Source organism: Carassius carassius, chromosome 25 (genome assembly GCF_963082965.1).
Source record: "Carassius carassius chromosome 25, fCarCar2.1, whole genome shotgun sequence".
NCBI lineage: Eukaryota > Metazoa > Chordata > Actinopteri > Cypriniformes > Cyprinidae > Carassius > Carassius carassius.
The window spans coordinates 25,543,804-25,565,260 of NC_081779.1; the positions used below are offsets into that span (position 1 = coordinate 25,543,804).

At 38.5% G+C, this 21,457-nt stretch overlaps 1 protein-coding gene across 3 annotated transcripts in view; it reads left to right on the forward strand.

Moving 5' to 3' along the window:
- ldlrad4a (low density lipoprotein receptor class A domain containing 4a) overlaps positions 1 to 21,457 on the forward strand; it is a 78,479-nt gene that overhangs the window by 25,597 nt on the left and 31,425 nt on the right. For all 3 annotated transcript variants that reach the window (XM_059509996.1, XM_059509999.1, XM_059509998.1), the window contains 2 exons: positions 3,356 to 3,813; positions 15,735 to 15,872. In XM_059509996.1, the coding sequence (XP_059365979.1) occupies positions 3,774 to 3,813; positions 15,735 to 15,872 (178 nt within the window). In that variant the 5' untranslated portion in view covers positions 3,356 to 3,773. The remainder of the gene's footprint in view (positions 1 to 3,355; positions 3,814 to 15,734; positions 15,873 to 21,457) is intronic.

Genomic DNA, 21,457 nt, shown 5'->3' on the forward strand with positions numbered 1-21,457 from the left:
TTAGGCTCCCCACTCTCCGATTTATGTTCTTCATCAGCTCCCTGCTGAGGTGTGTGCAGTAGGCTGCTTGTGAAGTGCTCATATGTCTATGTAATAACATAAAATTGCAATGAGAGTGAAGTGGGGTTTAGTTGAGTGTCTAGGAGAACTTGTGTTTTCTAGGTAGTGGTATACAGACAGCCATTGGTGTAAAGTTGGTCCATCTTCCATGACATGGCAGAATTGCATTGTACATGTTTGGCCCATACCAACCAAAAACAATAAATATGTACTATGCGAGTCTGCCATGTCATGGAAGAAGGACCATCTTTACAGCAATTGTTTATACTGTATCTTCAGCAGTGGGGTACCACAGGGTTTGGTACTTGGCCCCAGTCTTTTCCCCATTTGCACTCAGATCTGTAATGCATTCATTGCTTGTCATACAGTTTGTTCTTTCTTCCTATCTGTCTCTACACCTATGATCTCAGAGTGGATCTCGACATGCCATTCTGATATATCAACATATATGAACATAACTCTTCTTTTGAGTCAAGAACCTCTCTCAATTCATCTCACCCTAAACTTTGCTGACCACATCACGACAACTGGCCATTCTCAGTGCTTTATGGTCCGCAATTTTGCCTTTCTTGGCCACTAAGAATTAAGCTCTCTGTCAAGCTTCTTATCCAGGCAGTAGTTATTTCATGGCTTGGCTAATACAACTCACTCGCTGGTCTACTTGCGTCTTCCAAAAGCCCCCCTGAGTGCACCAGAAAACCAGAACTTGACCTGTATTCAACCTCCATAAATTCATCCATCCATAAAGTCTTTGCTCAGGTCTGTGCTTTGGCTCTCAGTAACTGTAAGAATTACATTCAAGTATCTGACCTGCAGTCCTAATGTCTAATTTACAAATTTGTCATTTAGATTATTCTTTTATCCACGGTGATTTAAAATGCACCTGTAGAATCACGGGAAGGGACTGCACAAGGGTAGTAGTTCATGAATCAACTCTTTGGGAATTTTCACCTACAATGTTTTTGTTACCAGCCTACTGTAGCTCTTTAAATATTAGGATACATGATCCCCTGGTGCCAATAGCCTTGTCCTCTACTACCTTTAAACATCCATAATCCATCTCTTCCCCAGAAGGGTTCCTGCTTGTGCGGGTCTAGAATTTCTCATTCCTCAAAGTGCAAGTTTTATTTGCCACATGCTCAGTTTAAATAGCACGGAAGTGTTTTCTCACATTGCGTGTTGGGTCTCCACACCGTGGCTGTAAGTGTAACGATGATAGTCTGTGGGTGGAGGTTTCACCTTCACTGTATATGTGTATGTGTGTGTGTGTGTGTGCTTGTGTTTGCCCCTCAGCCAAACTGCCTTTATCTGGCATGGTGGGAAGTTGTTAGATCGTTAATCAATGTCAGAAGAGCAACATGCCCTATGGCGTTTCTCATCTCAAAGGAAAGTGCTGCCATGTGGCTGTGTCATAATGGGATTGTATGGGCAGCCATTGACTGTGGAAGGCATGGATTAGTCAGAGTATTATGTCAAATATGAGCCTCAAGATTCCTGTCTAACAGAACCTTTTGTTTATCATTCAGTCATAACCAAAATGCATTTATATGTTTCCTGGATAGCCTCAGCTTCAGATGTGCTTTCTTGGCCTTGTTTTGTGGAACAAGACGTGGCCTGTAGAAGAGATCCATGGTCAGATGGACCGATATGAATGATTTGAGTGCTGCAAAGTGGCATACCTAGGGTTTTCCTACAAGTGGTGTACGAGCGGTGTCAGCTTCTCAAAAAAGTTTAAGAAGTTTTAGAAAGTACCATAGTCACTTGAAACAGTAAGTAAGAGCAGAAATGATGCTGATCAGTCCTTCGCATCACTCTATATCCGCTGCAGTTGTTGCTGTGAGGCCCTATCTTCCATTTTCCGTTCATCACTGCATGCTGCAGCACACTGGCCGATCTCCAGAGAGAGATATCCGTCGCATAGAATGCTGACACAAGGAGGTACTGTCCTCAAGAAGGAGGAGAGGAGCGAGGGAGCATCTAGGCTTGTGCATGATGATATCGGAGCCGTCAGTCAGACAATGTACAAATTCTGTCATGTGGACAAAAAGAAAACTTCAGTCCTTCATAACTTCCTCCACATCTTTATCGCTATAATCAACTGAACTGTTGTTCAAATTAGACAGTTAAACACACTGTCCATGTGCACACAGATTAGTAGTCTCCTGATCAGAGATAAAATATTTTTAAAACCAGTTGTTTTTCTCAACCCTGAGCTTTGTATAATTTTGCAGACAACCGCAAACGTTAATAAATTTAATTGCATGATACATTTTAATACTCTCTTCCCATAAATTGTGCGTCTGAAAGGGAACCTGCAATTTTCAAAAAGGTCAGGTGCAAAAATAACTGTGTCCACACCTTTTCAGTGATAGTTCTTCACTGCGCGTATTTAGTACTATTTTAACGCCAAAAGACGATTTGTGCTCGCGCAATCTGTTAGTAAGTCTGGCCCTTAGGGTCATGTTCACCAGACAGCAAGCAGACATGTTTCTTATTGAGTGTTCACATAGTTCTTCAGTTTGAAAACATTTGGACTGAGTGCAGCAGAATGGAACAGAATGTGCAGGTCTTGAGATGCATTTCTAAAAGTTGGACTATTGGCAGATGGTGTTAAACAGCACTGATTTGGTCAGTCAGGTCACAGGTGCTTTTTTATGGTCTGGTTTAAGCCCTTTCACATTGCTTTTATTACTGCTACAGCTCTACAGATTCAGATGGATGTCTGTCCATTGCTTTGCTTCTTGTGCTGTTTTTTGTGCCTCCTCAAGGATTGTGCTTTTAAGTTAACATATCAGGTTAAAAATAGTCCAACTTTTAAATAATTCCACTTCCATTCTGTTGAGCTCCATCCAGCTGTTTCTGAACTTTTGTTCCTAATGGCTTAACTGTCACATTGTGCATTGATAGATAAGAGCCATCAAACCCAGACTGCCATGTCCAGAGCTGCCCTACACATATTTATATTACTAGCTTTGTCTTTTCTCTACACATTTGACTTTTTGCCAACAGTTTCGCTTGCCTTTTCTTGTTGAGTGGGCTTCTCTTCTCCCCGTTGTGTTTGAAGTGTAGATGATTTTCTTTCAGAGGTGTGCACGCCACCCCCAGTTATATTTACCTCCAGACTTCAAAGTGCCACCCTGCTGTGTTTTTGCATCTGAACAAATAAAGAAGGTTGTTTCTCCAGTGTAGCCTTCCATATGGCTCTCTTCCAAAATGAACCAGCCAAGGGGAACGGGAATCACTTGTTCAAATATAATCGTGTTAACCAGTTATCTCTTTTCTCTTTTCTCCGCAGTTCTCCTAAGATGAAACTCCAGCACTCCTGAAGAAGGATGACACCCCTGTCACATCGGATAGGACGGTGCCTATGGGCATCTGTGTCACTCACATGCTAAGCCTGAAAAGTGGAAAGAAAGACAGTTCTAGAAGACACGTCAAAAACTTCCAAGCTCTAGAGTGAAACTTTGCACAGTTGGCCATGGCTGCATATCCATGGCTTGGAGGATAGGATCCCTTGTTTAGCAAGCATTTTTACAACAGTGAGTTTTTAAGGGGTCATTTAGCTAATCCAGCACTTCCTTTGGCTCAGAGGGTTTATAGAGTAATTGCCACACATGAGCTGAACCAGAGGAATCAAAATGGAGGTCACACACCAATGCTCTTTCAACCAGACTGGTTAAAGCTGCATTCGAAAGCATTACTGCAAGGGCAGTATGCAGGCAGCTGACTACCCAGCCACAAATAATAACACAGGTAAGAATCGCCTTACCCCTTGCACTAAGTAACATACAACCCGAATTCCGGAAAAGTTGGGACGTTTTTTAAATTTTAATAAAATTAAAACTAAAAGACTTTCAAATCACATGAGCCAATATTTTATTCACAATAGAACATAGATAACATAGCAAATGTTTAAACTGAGAAAGTTTACAATTTTATGCACAAAATGAGCTCATTTCAATTTTGATTTCTGCTACAGGTCTCAAAATAGTTGGGACGGAGTTACGACGAAGCCATGCTGTTGTTATAGCTGCAGTATGTGATTTTGCATTGTCCTGCGGAAATAAACAAGGCCTTCCCTGAAATAGACGTTGTTTGGAGGGAAGCATATGTTGCTCTAAAACCTTTATATTCCTTTCAGCATTCACAGAGCCTTCCAAAACATGCAAGCTGCCCATACCGTATGCACTTATGCACCCCCATACCATCAGAGATGCTGGCTTTTGAACTGAACGCTGATAACATGCTGGAAGGTCTCCTTCCTCTTTAGCCCGGAGGACACGGCGTCCGTGATTTCCAACAAGAATGTCAATTTGACTCGTCTGACCATAAAACACTATTCCACTTTGAAATAGTCCATTTTAAATGAGCCTTGGCCCACAGGACACGACGGCGCTTCTGGACCATGTTCACATATGGCTTCCTTTTTGCATGATAGAGCTTTAGTTGGCATCTGCTGATGGCACGGCGGATTGTGTTTACCGACAGTGGTTTCTGAAAGTATTCCTGGGCCCATTTAGTAATGTCATTGACACAATCATGCCGATGAGTGATGCAGTGTCGTCTGAGAGCCCGAAGACCACGGGCATCCAATAAAGGTCTCTGGCCTTGTCCCTTACGCACAGAGATTTCTCCAGTTTCTCTGAATCTTTTGATGATGTTATGCACTGTAGATGATGAGATTTGCAAAGCCTTTGCAATTTGACGTTGAGGAACATTGTTTTTAAAGTTTTCCACATTTTTTTTACGCAGTCTTTCACAGATTGGAGAGCCTCTGCCCATTTTACTTCTGAGAGACTCTGCTTCTCTAAGACAAAGCTTTTATAGCTAATCATGTTACAGACCTGATATCAATTAACTTAATTAATCACTAGATGTTCTCCCAGCTGAATCTTCTCAAAACTGCTTGCTTTTTTAGCCATTTGTTGCCCCCGTGCCAACTTTTTTGAGACCTGTAGCAGGCATTAAATTTTAAATGAGCTAATTAAGTGGATAAAAGTGTAAAATTTCTCAGTTTAAACATTTGCTATGTTATCTATGTTCTATTGTGAATAAAATATTGGCTCATGTGATTTGAAATTCCTTTAGTTTTCATTTTATTAAAATTTAAAAAACGTCCCAACTTTTCCGGAATTTGGGTTGTAATTTTTCTCCTAAAGTCTCCTGAGTTTCTCAATTAAGTTTTACACATAAATTAATTAATAATACTTTAAGCTACATGCTACAATTGATGCACACTTGCTTGAAGACGAAGACTTCACATCAATTATCAAGATTTACTTTGGGTCCTCATAGTTGCTGCAGTTATCACATAACCAGACAAGTTACCTTTTCCCTTTTTATATCCACAACAAAAGGATAAGTAATATCATTATTCTTCTTATTTCATTCTTATTATGTTATTATTAGGGTTGCAAAGGGGTGGAACGTTTCTGGTAAATTTCCAGAATCTTTCCAAAAGTTCTGAAATGTTCTTGGAAATTTACCAGAAATTTTCCACCCCTTAGCAACCCTTATTATTATTCATAATAATAATTACCAGGTGGCAAAATATATTAGTAATTACCTAGTAATGTTAACGTTGAAGTCCACTGACATTCATCTACTCTCTTGTCTGGTTTGTTTGTCGGACAAAATGGTAGATTCTGCTATGATTGGTCAGATTTCCTGTCAATCAAACTCCCTGCGAAAGGTCAATTGAGTTATACCTTCTGCCAATCATTATCATCATCTGATCACCCCCATGGTACTCAAAATGGTGCTATGGATTGCTGTTCAGGTGCAAATTTACTTGGTGAAAGAAGTGAGGCCGGACCGCCACTGGTACCCCTTTAAAAATATTAGAGCACGACACCCCATAGGTGTTTGAATAAAGTCAAATCATTTGCTTATTAATAAAAAGTTGCTTAGTTCACCTTTAAGTGAACATGACTTTTTAACTGCAAGGAGTGCCTATCATGTTGGTAGGTTGTGTTTCACAAAAATCAAAAAACAGACTGTTTTCAGAAAGTGAAACTTCTGCCTTTGTTCAGGGCCGGCCAAGTGCTGACACTGAAAATACTCCAGTATCCAGCTTTTAATATCAGATGTGGAATTTGAACTTGGAGTGGAATTTGGAGCCATACATCCAAAAATTCCTGAGAGACCTGAGGTAGAGGATATTGTTTTAACAACTGGATGGCCCCCAAGCTGAGCCGGGGTCACAATGTTCTGCTATTTTATTCATCATGGAGAGAAATGAAAATCCAGAACATTCTGTTCAAAAGCATGTGATGGGCTCTCCAGCTGAGGGGCAAGAGCGCCGGCCCACGGTCTCAGGCAACCTGTCAGTCAAAGAAATCACTACAGAATGAAACACTTCAACTAGCAAAACCAAACAAACGCTACAATGTTGGTTTGAAATCCACATAAAAATGACCATTGTGTCATTATTTTCTCATTTTCTCACCTTCATGTCGTTCCAAACCTTTAAGACTTTTGTGGATCTCAAAAGAATAATGCCAAAAGGGGCTTCTAAAAGCATCCATAAAGGTAGTGACTTGTGTGTTGTGCTGTTCTTTGTGTTTAATACAAACATGACATGCAATTAGTTTGTGCTAAAACATACCATAGTTTAATAAATATATCTGTGAACATTTTTAATATATGGGTACTTGTTTTCTTTTATTTTTTTTTCTCAATCCATCAGTTATAATTTTGTTGCATGGAAATGAGCAGCTTGAACATTATTCAAAGTATCTTTGTTTATGTTCCATGCAAGAAAGGAAGTCAGGTTTGATTGACATTTGGGTGCGTGAATAATGACAATGCTTATTTTTGTGAACTATTATAACTTAAGTTATCTAAAATACAAAATGACCTTGGTTTATTACTTAAAAACCATTTGAGAGAGACAATCACAAAGCCTAGTAAATGTAATTAGACAAAATACTATAAATAACAACCCAAATATCATGTAATTTGTTAGATGTATGTCTGTAGCATTGATCAGTCAAGTCGCTTTTCGTTTAAAAGCTATTTAAGTTCATTTTATCCCAATCACAGAGATGTATGCAGCCACAGTTTTTGTGTTGATATGATTTGATTTAATTTGCTCATGATTTTGCCTAGCAACAGAGGCCTCAGTTTTGATGCTTATGCTCACTCACTCACTTCACACACACATACTTTAGTCTTCATGGAGTAGGAATTGTGTTGGTGTTTCATGGCAGAGGCGTTTTGAGTGTGGACAGCTTTCAAATCGATTCCCGTCATTTTGTGAGCCCACAGCACACAGGTTTGCGTAGGGTGGTCCGGATAGGTTGGGGGAGTTTAAAGTGGGCTGAATGCCGGGGAATACGGCGGTACTAAACAAACAGGAACGAGGGAGATGACTCACCAGGTTAAACTCTGGTTAGCTGTGCTTGTTTTAGGGTTTGAGCCGTGGCGGTGCACCGACCTGTTTGAAAGCTCCAGTCTAATATGTGCACTTTAAATCTGTCTCTTTAAGTTACTGACATTTCAAAATTAGCTTAATAATTTTCAACTTTAAAAAAAGACCATCACACCAGCTATATGTAGAACAGTGTCTACTCCTTGTCTGTTTTAAATTTTACGTTTTGAAATGTTAATAAAGTGAGAACATATTGCGACGGCTGCTCCGTCTCGCACTTTTTGACTCGGTTCTGCTATGCATGCACACTTAATTATCCGAGCTCAGCCGGCGGAGGCCATTCGCTTCTCACCACGACACACACCGCTCCCCCTCAATGTGCCGGGGAATTTGGCGCAGAAATTTTCGCAGGCTTATTTTCTTTTCATAATAAAGGAGCCAAGACCTGGAGGCGGCGACAGACACAGACTGAGGGAGAAAGACAGGGAGGGGAGTGTTGAAAGTGACAAAAGATATATCATGATGTGTGGGAGACAAGGTCCAAATAAGATTAAAGGTATTAGGAACAAAACTCATTTTGCAGCATTTGGAGGAGAAATCCAGCGGAGAAGTGCACAAGACAGGTGTAATACAACAAGCCATGTTATCCAAAACTAGACGGAAAAGTATCAATCCATTTTAAGAAGTGAAATACACACTATGTTTCCGGCTAATAAACTGATACACATTTTTTAAAGGTGGTGTGTGTGTGTGTGTGTGTGTGACTTCTTTCGTCTTTCTCCTATGCCAGCTTAACATGCAGAGGCAACTATCGGTAAGCCGTTCGTAGGTTGATTTGTAAACATTGCAGCTCTGTGGCGCTAACAGAACCTTGCTCTGTTTGTTTAACTACCCTATCCAGCTTTACATGGCAACTTTGACTCGACCAGTGATGGGATTTGAGGGCGAGACTAGCCCTTTGTCCAACCATTGGCAGAAACCTGTTTGTAAACAGTTATTATTTTTCCATTCGGTAATGCTAACAGTGACGAGACATACTTCATTGTCATGTTGCTATGTAATTAAAATGCACGTTATTAATAAATAAGTAAATAACTGTCATTAAAAGTCAGAGGTGGGTCGAGTTTGTACTCAAGTAAAAGTAATTCTAGAAGTAATTACTCCGGTAAAAGTAAAAATAATCTTAATAGTTACTTGAGCAAGAGTAAAATAAGTATCCAATGAAAAAAAAATACTCAAGTAGCGAGTTACTAGTTTCTTTTGGATCATAGGCAAATATTATCCTTGTCAGAAATGAACTTTTCTTCAAATTTTATAACTACCTTATTAAATGTATCTGCAGTGTGTTTTAACCAGATTTAATTTCACCAAATTTAACCAGTTACTTCAATCAATCTGTTATCTAATAATAAAAACAAAAACAGGATCTCATTAGAGCTAGGGTGTAGCCGCAATATTATATATACATATAAAAATCATTATTGTTTATTATTGCAATAATGCTCATTAATGCATATGAGATCTAATAGAAATTGTAAAATCATGAACCGTTTATGAATTGCTTTTTACAGAATAGATAATCAAACTTCTCATTGGTTATTTCAGTAGCATGACAAACAAAACATTGTACAAACTAAGAATAGATTATATAAAGGAAGTGAGCGCATGCTACCCCAGAGTTCTCCGCGGTGACCAATCAGAACGCTTCTGATTGGACATTATTTTAATGAGCTCAACAGAAACGTGTGATTGGTTACAATGCTTACTGCTGCAAACCGTGCTCAATAAGAAATCTGATGCAACATAATAAATTAAATCTACTGTAAATTTAATGCTGCAATCGACACTTTTCATTCATTTCACGTTTTACTTTAATCATATACTTTAAGTCATAATAGATAGCTTACCACTACTACAATGTATTACTTATATGAAAGGAAATCAAATGTATTCCTGTAGAATCATTCTGAGACAAAACATGCAGTGTTCACCCATAGAATTTGCAGATGTGCTTTCAATAGACTGTAGTTTCATGTCTGCTTCATTCGGGGCTCTTTATGTTCTCACTGTTCTTAAATTTCCCGGTACGAATTAAAAACCTCAGAAAATTCAATGTGTGTAGGGAATTGAACAAATCATTTAAACTGATTTGTAAACCCATTCAGACAATTTTGACAACTTGTTTGATCAAGGCCTTGAAAAGAATCGACTCAATTTGAAATTTAATTTGTGAATGGCACACTGCTCATGCCCTAGAAATAAAGACTGCGCGCTTGGAATGAACTACGTTTCTTAACATGTATTGCATTAAAATTACATTACGAGAGGAACATCACCCATAGTAAAAGTACAGTTTTTTCATTAGAAATTTACTCAAGTTAAATTAAAAGAATCAGTATTTTACTCTACTCTTAAAAGTACACATTTTCCAAACATTTACAGTAAATGTACTTCTTTCCTACCCACCTCTATTAAATGTAACAATTTAGTTTAGTTTAGTTAGAATTGCCATCAGAGAGAAATTTGACATTTCATAGGTAGATCCATGATGTTTACATTTTGATCTTAAGTGCCTATAAGTTTGAAATACATGAGCACAACAAAAATTGAGAATACAGCAAGTTTTTTTTAAAAATAAAAATCTGTTTGAAACATGGGTATGTTTGTACGAGCTCTGCAAATTAGCACTCCCATGAAGTCATGTCATGTCACGTCACGGCTCGTATATTTACATGGCACTTTATTCAATATACACTCACTGGCCATTTTATTAGGTACACCTTGCTAGTACCACGTTGGACCTCCTTTTGCCTTCAGAAGTGCCTTAATTCTTCATGGCATAGATTCAACAAGGTGTTGGAAACATTCCTCAGAGATTTTGGTCCATATTGACATGATAACATCATGCAGTTACTGCAGATTTGTCGGCTGCACATCTATGATGTGAATATCTCGTTCCACCACATCCCAAAGCTGCTCTATTGGATTGAGATCTGGTGACTGTGGAGGCCATTTGAGTAAAGTGAACTCATTGTCATGTTCAAGAAACCAGTCTCAGATGATTTGCGCTTTGTGACATGGTGCGTTATCCTGCTGGAAGTAGCCATCAGAAGATCAGCACACTGTAGTCATAAAGGGATGGACATGATCAGCAACAAACCTCAGGTGGCTGTGGTGTTTAAACAATGCTCATTTGGTACCAAGGGCCAAAATATGCCAAAAAAATATCCCCCACACCATTACACCACCACCACAAGCCTGAACCATTGAGACAAGGCAGGATGGATCCATGATTTCATGTTCTTTATGCCAAATTAGGACCCTACCATGTAAATGTCTCAGCAGAAATTGAGATTCATCAGACCAGGCAACGTTTTTCCAATCTTCTAATGTCCAATTTTGTTGAGCCTGTGTGATTGTAGCCTCTGTTTCCTGCTCTTATCTGACAGGAGCGGCACCTGATGTGGTCTTCTGCTGCTGTAGCCCATATGATTCAGAGTTTGATGTGTTGTGCATTCAGAGATGGTTTTCTGCACACCTTGGCTGTAACGAGTGAATAATTGAGTTTCTTTCGCCTTTCTATCATCTCTAACCATTCTCCTCTGACCTCTGACATCAACAAGGCATTTTCGTCCACACAACTGTCATTCACTGGATATTTTCTCTTTTTCAGACCATTCTCTGTAAACCCTAGAGATGGTTGTGTGTGAAAATCCCAGTAGATCAGCAGTTTTTGAAATACTCAGACCAGGCCGTCTGGCACCAACAACCATTCCACACTCAAAGTCACTTAAAGCCCATTTCTTCCTCATTCTGATGCTCGGTTTGAACTTCAGAAAGTTGTCTTCACCACATCTAGATGTCTAAATGCATTGAGTTGCTGCCATGTGATTGGCTGATTAGCTATCTGTTGTTACCAAGCAATTGAACAGGTGTACCTAATAAAGTGGCCGGTGAGTGTATATCTTAAAAGCAATCAGTGGTATTAAACATACAAACAGGGTCAGTGTCTCATTTCCTCAGTAGCACAACTTAATTTGCTACTATAAATTCAATTCAAGTTAAATTTTTTTCCCACAGACATCTCCCAGAACTAACTTAGTTTTGGCTGGATTTTGTTCGAAATGAAGACATCAGTTCGTTCTTCAATTAAGCTTGATGTATACTGGGGCCTTTAGTCATTGATTAAGGCTACTAACGTAAGCAATCCAGTTACAGTTAATGTCACTTAACACTTATATAATAAAGTGTACAACAATAATAGCCAATAATTTAAAGTAAACTTCACCTTCATTCTCTGCATCCAAGTCATCCAAAAGTTAGCACTGGTGGTGCTTCAGGATAGGAGGAGCCCGTTCTGGAATGGAACGCCCACTGTCCATGATCCAATCAAGTCCCGCCATTCATTGTTTTTTTTTTTTTTGTTGTTGTTTTTTTGGTAACACATTCACTATTAACTAAGAATTTTCCCTCAGTAAGGTAGTCATTTTAGTAGTGATGCGTAGGTATTGGGTCGGTTAAACGATGTAGAATATGGTCATGCAGAATAAGCCAAGGCAGTAATATGTGCATCGTAAGCACTTATAAATAGCCAATATGGTAGTAATATGCATGCTAATAAGCAACTGGGTACTAGTGATAGGTGTTACCTAATGCAAAGTGTTACATTCATTTTTCCTGTTGAAAATCCTGTTTCACTTTATGGTCACATTATGGAAATAAAGTGGGTTATGAATGCTGTTTCATGATGTCAAGTGAAAAAACAAAACAAAACAACGAACCGCAGTAATGAACAGCTAGCACAATTGGCCTGAACTTGCCAGCGGACTCCAAATCCCAAGTGCATGGTTAAATTTAGGCACTGAGGCTTCATTCACACCGATCCATCCCATAATCTCCACCGGCCAAGCAGCCGCACACAGATGGCCTTGTCTGACTGCTTCAGGGGAGCGGAGGGCAGGTGACATCAACAGCTGGACCAGGGAGGAGAACCCAGACACGCGGGGTGGTTCGAGGTCTTATCAGCATCGGATGAGTCATGAGAATGGCAGGCGATTGTGCGACGAGCGGCCGATGACACAGAGAGCGATCATAGAGCATCAGTTTGGCTGAGCAGACATGGAAAGCATGTGAGAGAGAGTATCTTGCTCTATTGCAAGACAACTGCTGCATCAGACACACTGACAAATGTACTAAACAACAGCCTAAAGGCCCGGTCATGCCAAGGATATTAACAATATAGATATAGTTTTAAAAATCATTCTTAATTTAACAAGATAGCAGAGTCAACACCACAGTTATAAATACAATGGCACAGAGAAATGTTAACATTTTTTTTTCCAGCTGATGAATGATCAGAGCGTTTAAAGCGTCACACGGCAAAACTAATCAAACGAATCACTAATCAAACGAAAAATTTATACTTGAGTAATTATTTACTCACAAAGACCCATTTTTCTTGTTTCTTGAATAAATCAGAGCTTTTGAATGAATCGGTTGAGTGAACCATTCAATAATTCACTTAAATCCCTGAATCGATGTGGGGTGCGTCTCCCAATAGCATAGTTGCTAACCTGTTAGCAACTTAGTTGGTTGGCAATGGGAAATTGTATTGCAACCAACAAAGTTGCTAACTTAGTTAGAAACTATGCTTTTGGGAAATGCACCCCTGCGTTGTTGAATGAATCGTTTGACTGGATGATTTAATGACTCACTCATAATGGCAGTTACTTTACACCATCTCCTGACACATCAATGTAATTTACAGAAGATGTAATTGAAGGAATCTGTGCAATTAGGAGTTTAATCTGATTCAAGTTGGTCACGCAAATGTGCGTCCTTGACTGTTGATACAGACATGTTTAGTTTTAGCGATTAGATTCACATTTAAATTAATAATTAATAATACAACTAATATTAGAATATACAGCCTTACCTGGATACATTATTACAGTAGACTACATTGTTGAAAACCGTGAGCTCTATTATCAGCAAAGCTCATTATATATCTTACACACAAATACACATATATTCACGTGAAGCGATGTTAACTATAACAAATCTCTACTGCCTGATTTCTTATTTTATTTTGCTGAAAAATGTAACTATATTATCTCCCAGGTCTTTACATAAAGTTATAAATATATGTCCAACTTAATATGCTTAAGCTGAAAGAAATCAGTTTTCAATTAAAAATGTTCCATTTTACAAGGGGACAGCAAGTAACACTTTAAATAAATGTGAAAAGTATAAAATATAAAATGTACTCCACTATTTTTTATTTTTTTACCGTGTACATGCAGTAAATTTGCGAAGTGTTATCTGTATCTCAACTGCTTGATTGCTTGTATTATCACAAAATGTAAAGTATATCATTTACCAACATTAATCTGCTAAATGCAACAATAAGGCATGAAAAGATTAAGATTAACATTAATGTCATACTTTTCTGTAAAACAGCTTTAAAACAATTTTTATTGTAAAAATCACTAAACAAATAAATTGATTTGTGTTTTTAGTCTGGTAGATGAAGAAATGGAGAAAAAATCAGATATACTTATGTCTGAGTGATGGCATAAAGTCCACCGCCTTATGGAATAGACTGACCAAAACGTAAAGCAACCAGCCACAAGTTATTTTAATTTTAATTTCTGGGTTGGATAACTCTAAAATGGTACAATATTGGACTGGCAAAAAAAATAAAAATGTCAAGGCTCTCTTCGTTAATGTTTGTACACAATTTCAAATATTTAGAGAATATACAGAAATTCTGTGAGTTCTGTTCTTGTATATTTCGTTTGCTTCAAGTGCCTCAAAAAATAAAAATCTTTCATTGATTTGAAAGCCATGAACCCAAGCACCCTAGCATTATGGCAGTGAGTTTTCTGAACACAGTTTGTTCAGAGATTGTCTGCATGGCTCAGATTTTGCTCTACATTTCTAGATCATCCTGAAATTGAGTGACACGCCTGGCTGTCTGCTCGAGACAGATAGATAGTTGTCTGTCCTCACGAGTGTGTTTGAGTTTGTTTGGGCGTTGTGTAGAGACTGGCGTCTCAAACATGGTGTCTCATTTCCCCTGCTGGTGATCAAATCTGCGATTAACACCACAGACGAGACAGCGGCCGGTGAACTGCCTGATACAAGCTCGCAGAAATGGTTTTGAAGTGAATGTTTTATGGTACATGTTATGTCATCGGGTGCGGCGTCAGGTCACGCATCATGAGTCTGGGTAGATTACAGACCCTGTAAAACACCATCATAACAGCCCTGACCTCTTTTATTCACAGCAGACTGCCGAACAACTGCCTCATATGTTCCCTCCCTCGGGATCTTTTAAGTTTCCTGACTAACAAGGCTCTTTCGTTATTAAATTGAAGGGAGAAATTAAGAAGGCTTTTTCTAATCAGATTACATTGTCTTTATTTAAGCTCACGTTTGATCTTTGTGTGCTGTTGATCGATTCCTTAAAGAAACAGTTCACCCAGAAATGTTAATTGTCATCATTTAATCGCCAAACTCATGAGACTTCAAAAGAGGAGAGGCTTTGCAGAATGTCTGAGCTGCTTTCTTCCACACATTGACACTGATGCACATCCTAAGGCTTTCAAAAAGGAAACAAGCATCATTAAAGTACCCCATTATTTACAGCTAATAATGACTTAAATTTGAGCCTGTTCCAGTGTTATTATTAACTAAAATTAGGACTATTAAAATATATTTGTTTATTAATTGAAGGCTGAAATAAGAAAGAAAAAGTGTGAATTAGAAAGCTTTCCTTGGTATTACAATTAGTAAAAATAATATATATTATTTACAGGAAGATGACTGACATGTTAAGCAACCAACCACAGTTTTGGAAACACTAATCTATAATAGATGATACCACATCAGCAAACTGATGAGCTGATTAAAAACCTGTGCACTCTGAATTACATAAATTGTTTGGAAGGCAGCCAATCAGATTGGAGCTTGCGGTTTTAGCCTGTTGTTGACATTTCTGTGTGCAATATCCATCAGACGGTCCATGGGCGTACCGTCTGAGGTTTAGACTAGTCTTAGAGTAACTGGGTAGAAATGTTTCACATGCTCTATAAAGTTTTGAAATATCTGCTCATCTTAGCGCTCCACCCAAAGCTGAGATGTAATTGTGCATGTGGTGCATTGCATCAACCTGCAAATGCTTAATTATTCAGTCTGTCTGGTATGTGATGCCTTCAGTTGTATAATAGTGCCGCATCATGTCATAACAATCCCAGCCATCCACCCTTGAAGACGCATTTCTCTCTTTGTCTTACTGCAGAGTGCAAGTTCCACTGCACCAATGGCAGATGTCTGAAACTTCTCTCGCTGATTTGCAATCATCTGAATGAATGTGGAGACAACAGTGATGAGGAACACTGTCCTGCTGCTGTACCTCCACCTCCAGACACCATCCAGTGTAAGTCCGTCCGCCCACCTCTGCATCTCTGACAGGTGATATTGCATCAGCTACTGTAGAAAACCACTGGGCTACAGTCAAACTACCCTTCAGAAAAAGTAGAACCAAAAGTAGCTGCATGCATTGAAGCGATTTAGGTGATTTTGTGTCTTTGAATTAAATATTTATTAGATTATGTGGTTCAAAAAGAGCACTGTTTATGTGGCGTAAAGGAATAAATCAAATATACCGAAATGTATACAGGTGAATGAAAACATTGCTTTCTTTGAAACAGATATTATGATGATAAGAAGTTAATGGGCTTATGTAAAAAATTCCCCCAAAGTGAGCTAAAATGGCCCACAAATTCACGATAAAGATGCAAATGGAAAAGTTGATTTCTGACCCAGGTCCAAATGAACCAACTCACTAAAACGAATCAGACTTCGTGCTGGAGAGCAACAGTCTACTAGTGTGTTTGAATCAGTTGCAAGGCTGGCTGTACATTATAAAAGTGTCATAAAAACAGCAATATGACACTTACTCATTGGGAAGAAAAATGGCTTGCTACTGGAAAAGCTGCACTATTTTGAAAACAGCTGAACTGCTGTTATGCTACTGTAAAATATAGGTCTGCGGTGTCGCCTAGATCTCTTTGCTCTGTGCTCTCTGCTGTTGTATTTGCTGATCATCCTGTTTTATTGATATTTTGTACAGCATTATGCCACAAGATGCCATGTGGTGCAGTTATCTTACCACAAGTATGCTAGAAACATACCGAGCACAAGTGTGAGAACAACTCTACTGCTGAGGAATACAGTTCATTAGCATAACTGTAGATGATACTGCAGATATGTTGACTTGGTGCATTTAAACAGAATTTCAGCTGATGCGTGTTAGCTGTGCAATGAAAGGGGCTTATCCAGTCAGATTTGAGAGTTGGAAGTATCCATTAGGGCTGCAACTGTTTTAATAATTGATTAATCTGTCAAGTTTTATTCTGGTTTAATCAAGTATTACTCTGTATTCTCTATCAAGCATTGTACAAACTGAAATATGTAATGTATACTACACATTGTGTGAAAATTGTTTTAAAATAAAAGCTACAAGCTGCAATACTAGCAGCAGAGCAATTTAAATAACCAAAGTTACCAAACCACAACCAAAGTTTTAGCAAATCAGAGGTTAAAATGTGCTATTCCCTCCTCTGAACATATCAACATTTAACTTTTTTTCTTCTTCTGTGATTAAATTAAAGTGAATATTCATGTAAAATAGCATTATTTGGGTTGCATAAAGAAACTTTAAACTTAAATATGATGTTTAATCACAAATATCATTTGATTAATATTATGGCACTCTGGTAACAAGACAGCAACCGTATGATGCTTTGTTTTAAAAATGGGAAATTCTTGCATTTAAAGCATATAACATTAAAATGTTCACTACTATAAAAATGTTGAGGTTGGTAAGATTTTTTTTTTTAAAGGATTTTTTAAAATTGTTTTTGATAGAAGTCTCTCACACTGCTGTGCTTAAGGCTGTGCTTTTTAATTAGACAATATTGTGAAATAATATTACAATTTAGAAACAAAATGCAGTTTATTTCTGTGATTCAAAACTGTAATTTTCAGCATCATTACTCCTGTCTTCAATGTCACATGATCCTTCAGAAATCAGTATAATATGGTGAGAGAAAAACATGTATTTGCTGCTTAGTATTTTTGTAAAAACAGAATTTTCAGTATTGATGAGTAATATAAAATATACAAAATATAAACTATATTAAATTCTTTGTTACCTTTGATCATTTTAGTGTCCTAAAATATTAAATGTCTTTAAAAACTTTAATTATTTAGCAGTCATACTGTGCATTTTAGAACATAATTTTGTTCTGAGCAGTCTTTGTGCTCAGCATTATCTTCTGTCCATTTGAAAGCCGAATGCATCATTATATTTGACTCTGTCGGCATCAGTGCTAGACTGGTTGTTGTTGAAGGTTGCATTTTTTTGTCGCTTTGTCTTTTGCTAGCTCACTGCTTTTATGTGTTTGCCTAACATGAGCTTTTACCGAATCGGTTTGGGTAGTTATTTGTATGACCTTCTCCTTCCATCATGTGCATGAATGTGTGCCCACAAGTGTTCGAATCTGTGTTTTTATGTGGACACTGTTTGTAGATGAATATGTGAGCTCTACATCTTTCTTCTACCCGCACACACACACACACACACTCTGACTCTTGCGTGATATCAGTTATCTTACAAGGCCAGTTAACATAAGAAACATCCAGACAGATGGTTAACGCGTTTAAACTTCAACAAAGGTGCTCAAGGTTAATTTTAGGACAGAGCCGAATTAGCCGGTTTTAATTCACCAGTGCCGTCCTCTCCATATTCTGTTGAGCTCTGCTCTCTTTGGAAGTCGCTGACTCTAATAGAAAGAAAACTTATGGTCAGTTGATTTTTTGCTTTGATGCTTAACACTATTATTCACTCTCAAATACATTTAGATTGGCCGAGGGGACAAACAGAGTTGGTGATAGGTGTACAGTAAGCTGCTATCTTCATTTTTTAAATTTAGTTTTTACATCTATTTATTTTAGTTTTAAAGTAGACATGAAGATGTAGAGGAGTTTGTTTCTTCATGAGATTTGTAGAAATGTAGCATTTCATCATGTTGTCCTCTCACATCAAAATCCACCAATATAGAATTATTTCGTTTTTGTAAATGGTGCTTGATCTCTGCAGATTTCTCTCCTGATTCAGACAAGATGACTTTTTCACTGGAAAAAAGCAATATTATGAATAGAGGACTCTGGTGTTTTAGCAAGAAGCAACAATTTGTTGAACTGGAGTCGTGTGAATTACACGTGGATTGTTATTATCAGCTGTTGGAAACTCATTCTGACGGCACCCATTCACTGCAGAGCATCCATTGGTGAATGAGTACATTTCTCCAAATCTGATGAAGAAACAAACTCATTTGCATCTTGGATAAACTGAGTGTGAGTACATTTTCAGTGAATTTGTTGTGTCAATCTCCTCCCTCTTTTTTTCTCTTTTTCCTTCCCCAGCAGCCATCTCTTCATGAACACTCTCCACGCTGGGATTGCTTGGTTTTGTGTGCTTTATTTAACATACTTTTTCTATTTTTTCCCTGCTGTCTGCTGAACAAGGGCAGCTCTTTACCGATGGAACAGGTCCAACTGCTGCACTTAAAATATTTAGCAGTCTGGGCCACATGTTAATGAAAGTGTCTGCGGCTGGCTGCTATTTTAGAGACACCTGTGTGCGCCGTGATTGAATTTTCAGAAGCTGAGGAGTGCTGATTTTCATGTCGAGAAAGAGACAGCGAGCGAGAGACACAACAGAGGAGGCAAAACGAGAGATGGGGGGGGGGCAAAATGATTTCAATTCTAATGGCCACGGCGGTAGCGTAGCGCTCTCTCAGACAGATGGATCATGAATATGGTCTAGACGCTTGGTGTCTGGGTGAGTCAGGGGGCCTTGTACGAGAGGGGCCTTCATACTAACCCACCTCCACAACACACACACACACACACACACACACACATACAAACAGACTGCGAGTAGAGAAAATCAAAGCATTTTTAGGCAGAAAATTAATGTTTATTATCATACGCTCATCAGAAAGAAGGAGGTGACTCAATATCACAGGAGACTTTGGTTCAATGAAGATGACGATGTCGACGTCATTGGTAAACATCATCTCTGACATTGTGTCTTAAAGAGATTTTTCACTCAGAGATGAACATTCTGTCATCCTTTTCTCAAACTCGAACTTCCTCTTCCTTCTTCTTGATCAAATAAATGCAGCCAAGGGGTTGAAAAGGAAAAAGAGGCTTCTTTCAAAAACATGAAAAATCTTAATTATTCCAGACTTTTGAACAGAAGTCTAGGTGTCATGTAACAAGTTTCCACCATCAAATAAAAACACACAGACGGTCAGTGAGTCCATATACTCCACCAAAAATGTGTGTAAATGCTAATTATTTACTGATGGAGGACTTGGGACAGAGATAAATGTGAGTGTTTGTCTCGGTGAAAGAGTGTGCTGACGGCTGCTGAGTTGGAAAATCTACAGTGACTCAATTTGTCCGGCTGCTTTTCCTGCTCTACATGACCTTCCCACAGAGCTATGTGTGTGATACTGACGTACTCATTACACTCCGCCAGTTTATCTGCAGTTGGATTCTAGCGGTGATGTGTGTTTGGGGTCAGAGGTCACTGTCACGGGGCTTTACGTTCCAATTCATCATACACTGGAAATATCTGCAAATTTATGTCATAATATGGAAGAAAAGATCTGTTGCTAGTCCAATCGTATCCTTGTGAAAAAGAACTGTGCTGAATGTAAACACTTGTAGTATAATTGTAGATAATAAATAAAAACTGTACTTGCATATGAATTTCAGCTTATTACAGTACATTTGATATCAATTTAAACTGTAATGCATTTTCATTTAATTGCATTAAAATGTCTGAAAACATTACATTGAGTTTTCACTATATTCTTTTAAAATAATCTTATTTCTGTAATATTATAGTGCACTTCTTTTTCACAAGAGTTATATGGAGTTAGAACGGTTTAAACTCACATTAGCAATCTGCTGTGTCATTAGTTGAGCTATTTTTAACATGACACAATGTCTTCATGCAGCGCTCATGTCGTAAGATGATAAAAAAACATCTCAGTGACCAAAGACATCCATCTATGCATGTGTAACGGGACAAACGACTGCAAAATAGTGCAGATGGAACACAAGAATGTGCCCTGTTTGAGCTGAGGAGCTCACATTATATATGATCAGTGTTTACTGTATCACTCAACTTTGGGAGGTGGAAATATCTTGATGCATGGACACACAAATGGAAACAAAGCAATGAGTCTATGTAATTGGAGTGAATTGAAAAGCTGTCTGTCTGCTGCGCTTAAACAAACACTCATATCCTGACGCGTGTAGCCTGCAGAGACCAAGAGGATTTGTGTGCCAAAAATATAAGACAATGTGAGACACACAGAACACAAGGGAAGCTAAAACAGCATTATCAAATCAAATCATCGTCTCTTTTGCATTTGTGGTCTCTTAAATGTAGGGAGAGGTTCAGACAAAAATATTGCGAGATGATAACATGTTTCATGTCGCCAGCGTTCAAGATGTCTGCCTGTTATTTGTCAGTCCGGTGGAGTCAGCCCTTAAATATTTTTCTGCTCCCTCCCTCTGGCAGTTGTGCACAGAGTGTGTTCATCTGTTTGGGGAAGGAAGTGAGTGTTTCGATGGTGAAGTGTACACTACCTCTCTCTCTCTCTCTGCAGCAAACCCCAAAACAGTCAGAGACACCGCATCAGCAACAGGAGGGACTGCAGATACATGGTTTTAAAGCTAAAGTCTGCCTCGAAACTCGACTGTTTGGAAGTGATCTAATCTCACGGGGGACAAATTCAACTAAATGTTGTCATAGATTGAATAAAGTTTATATAGAGTTGAATGTCACAGTTTATGTGCAGGGAAGAGCGACGAGACAATCAAGTCATCGGTAGGCTGTTGTTTCCGAGATGATGGAAGAGAGAGACTGTGTTTTCT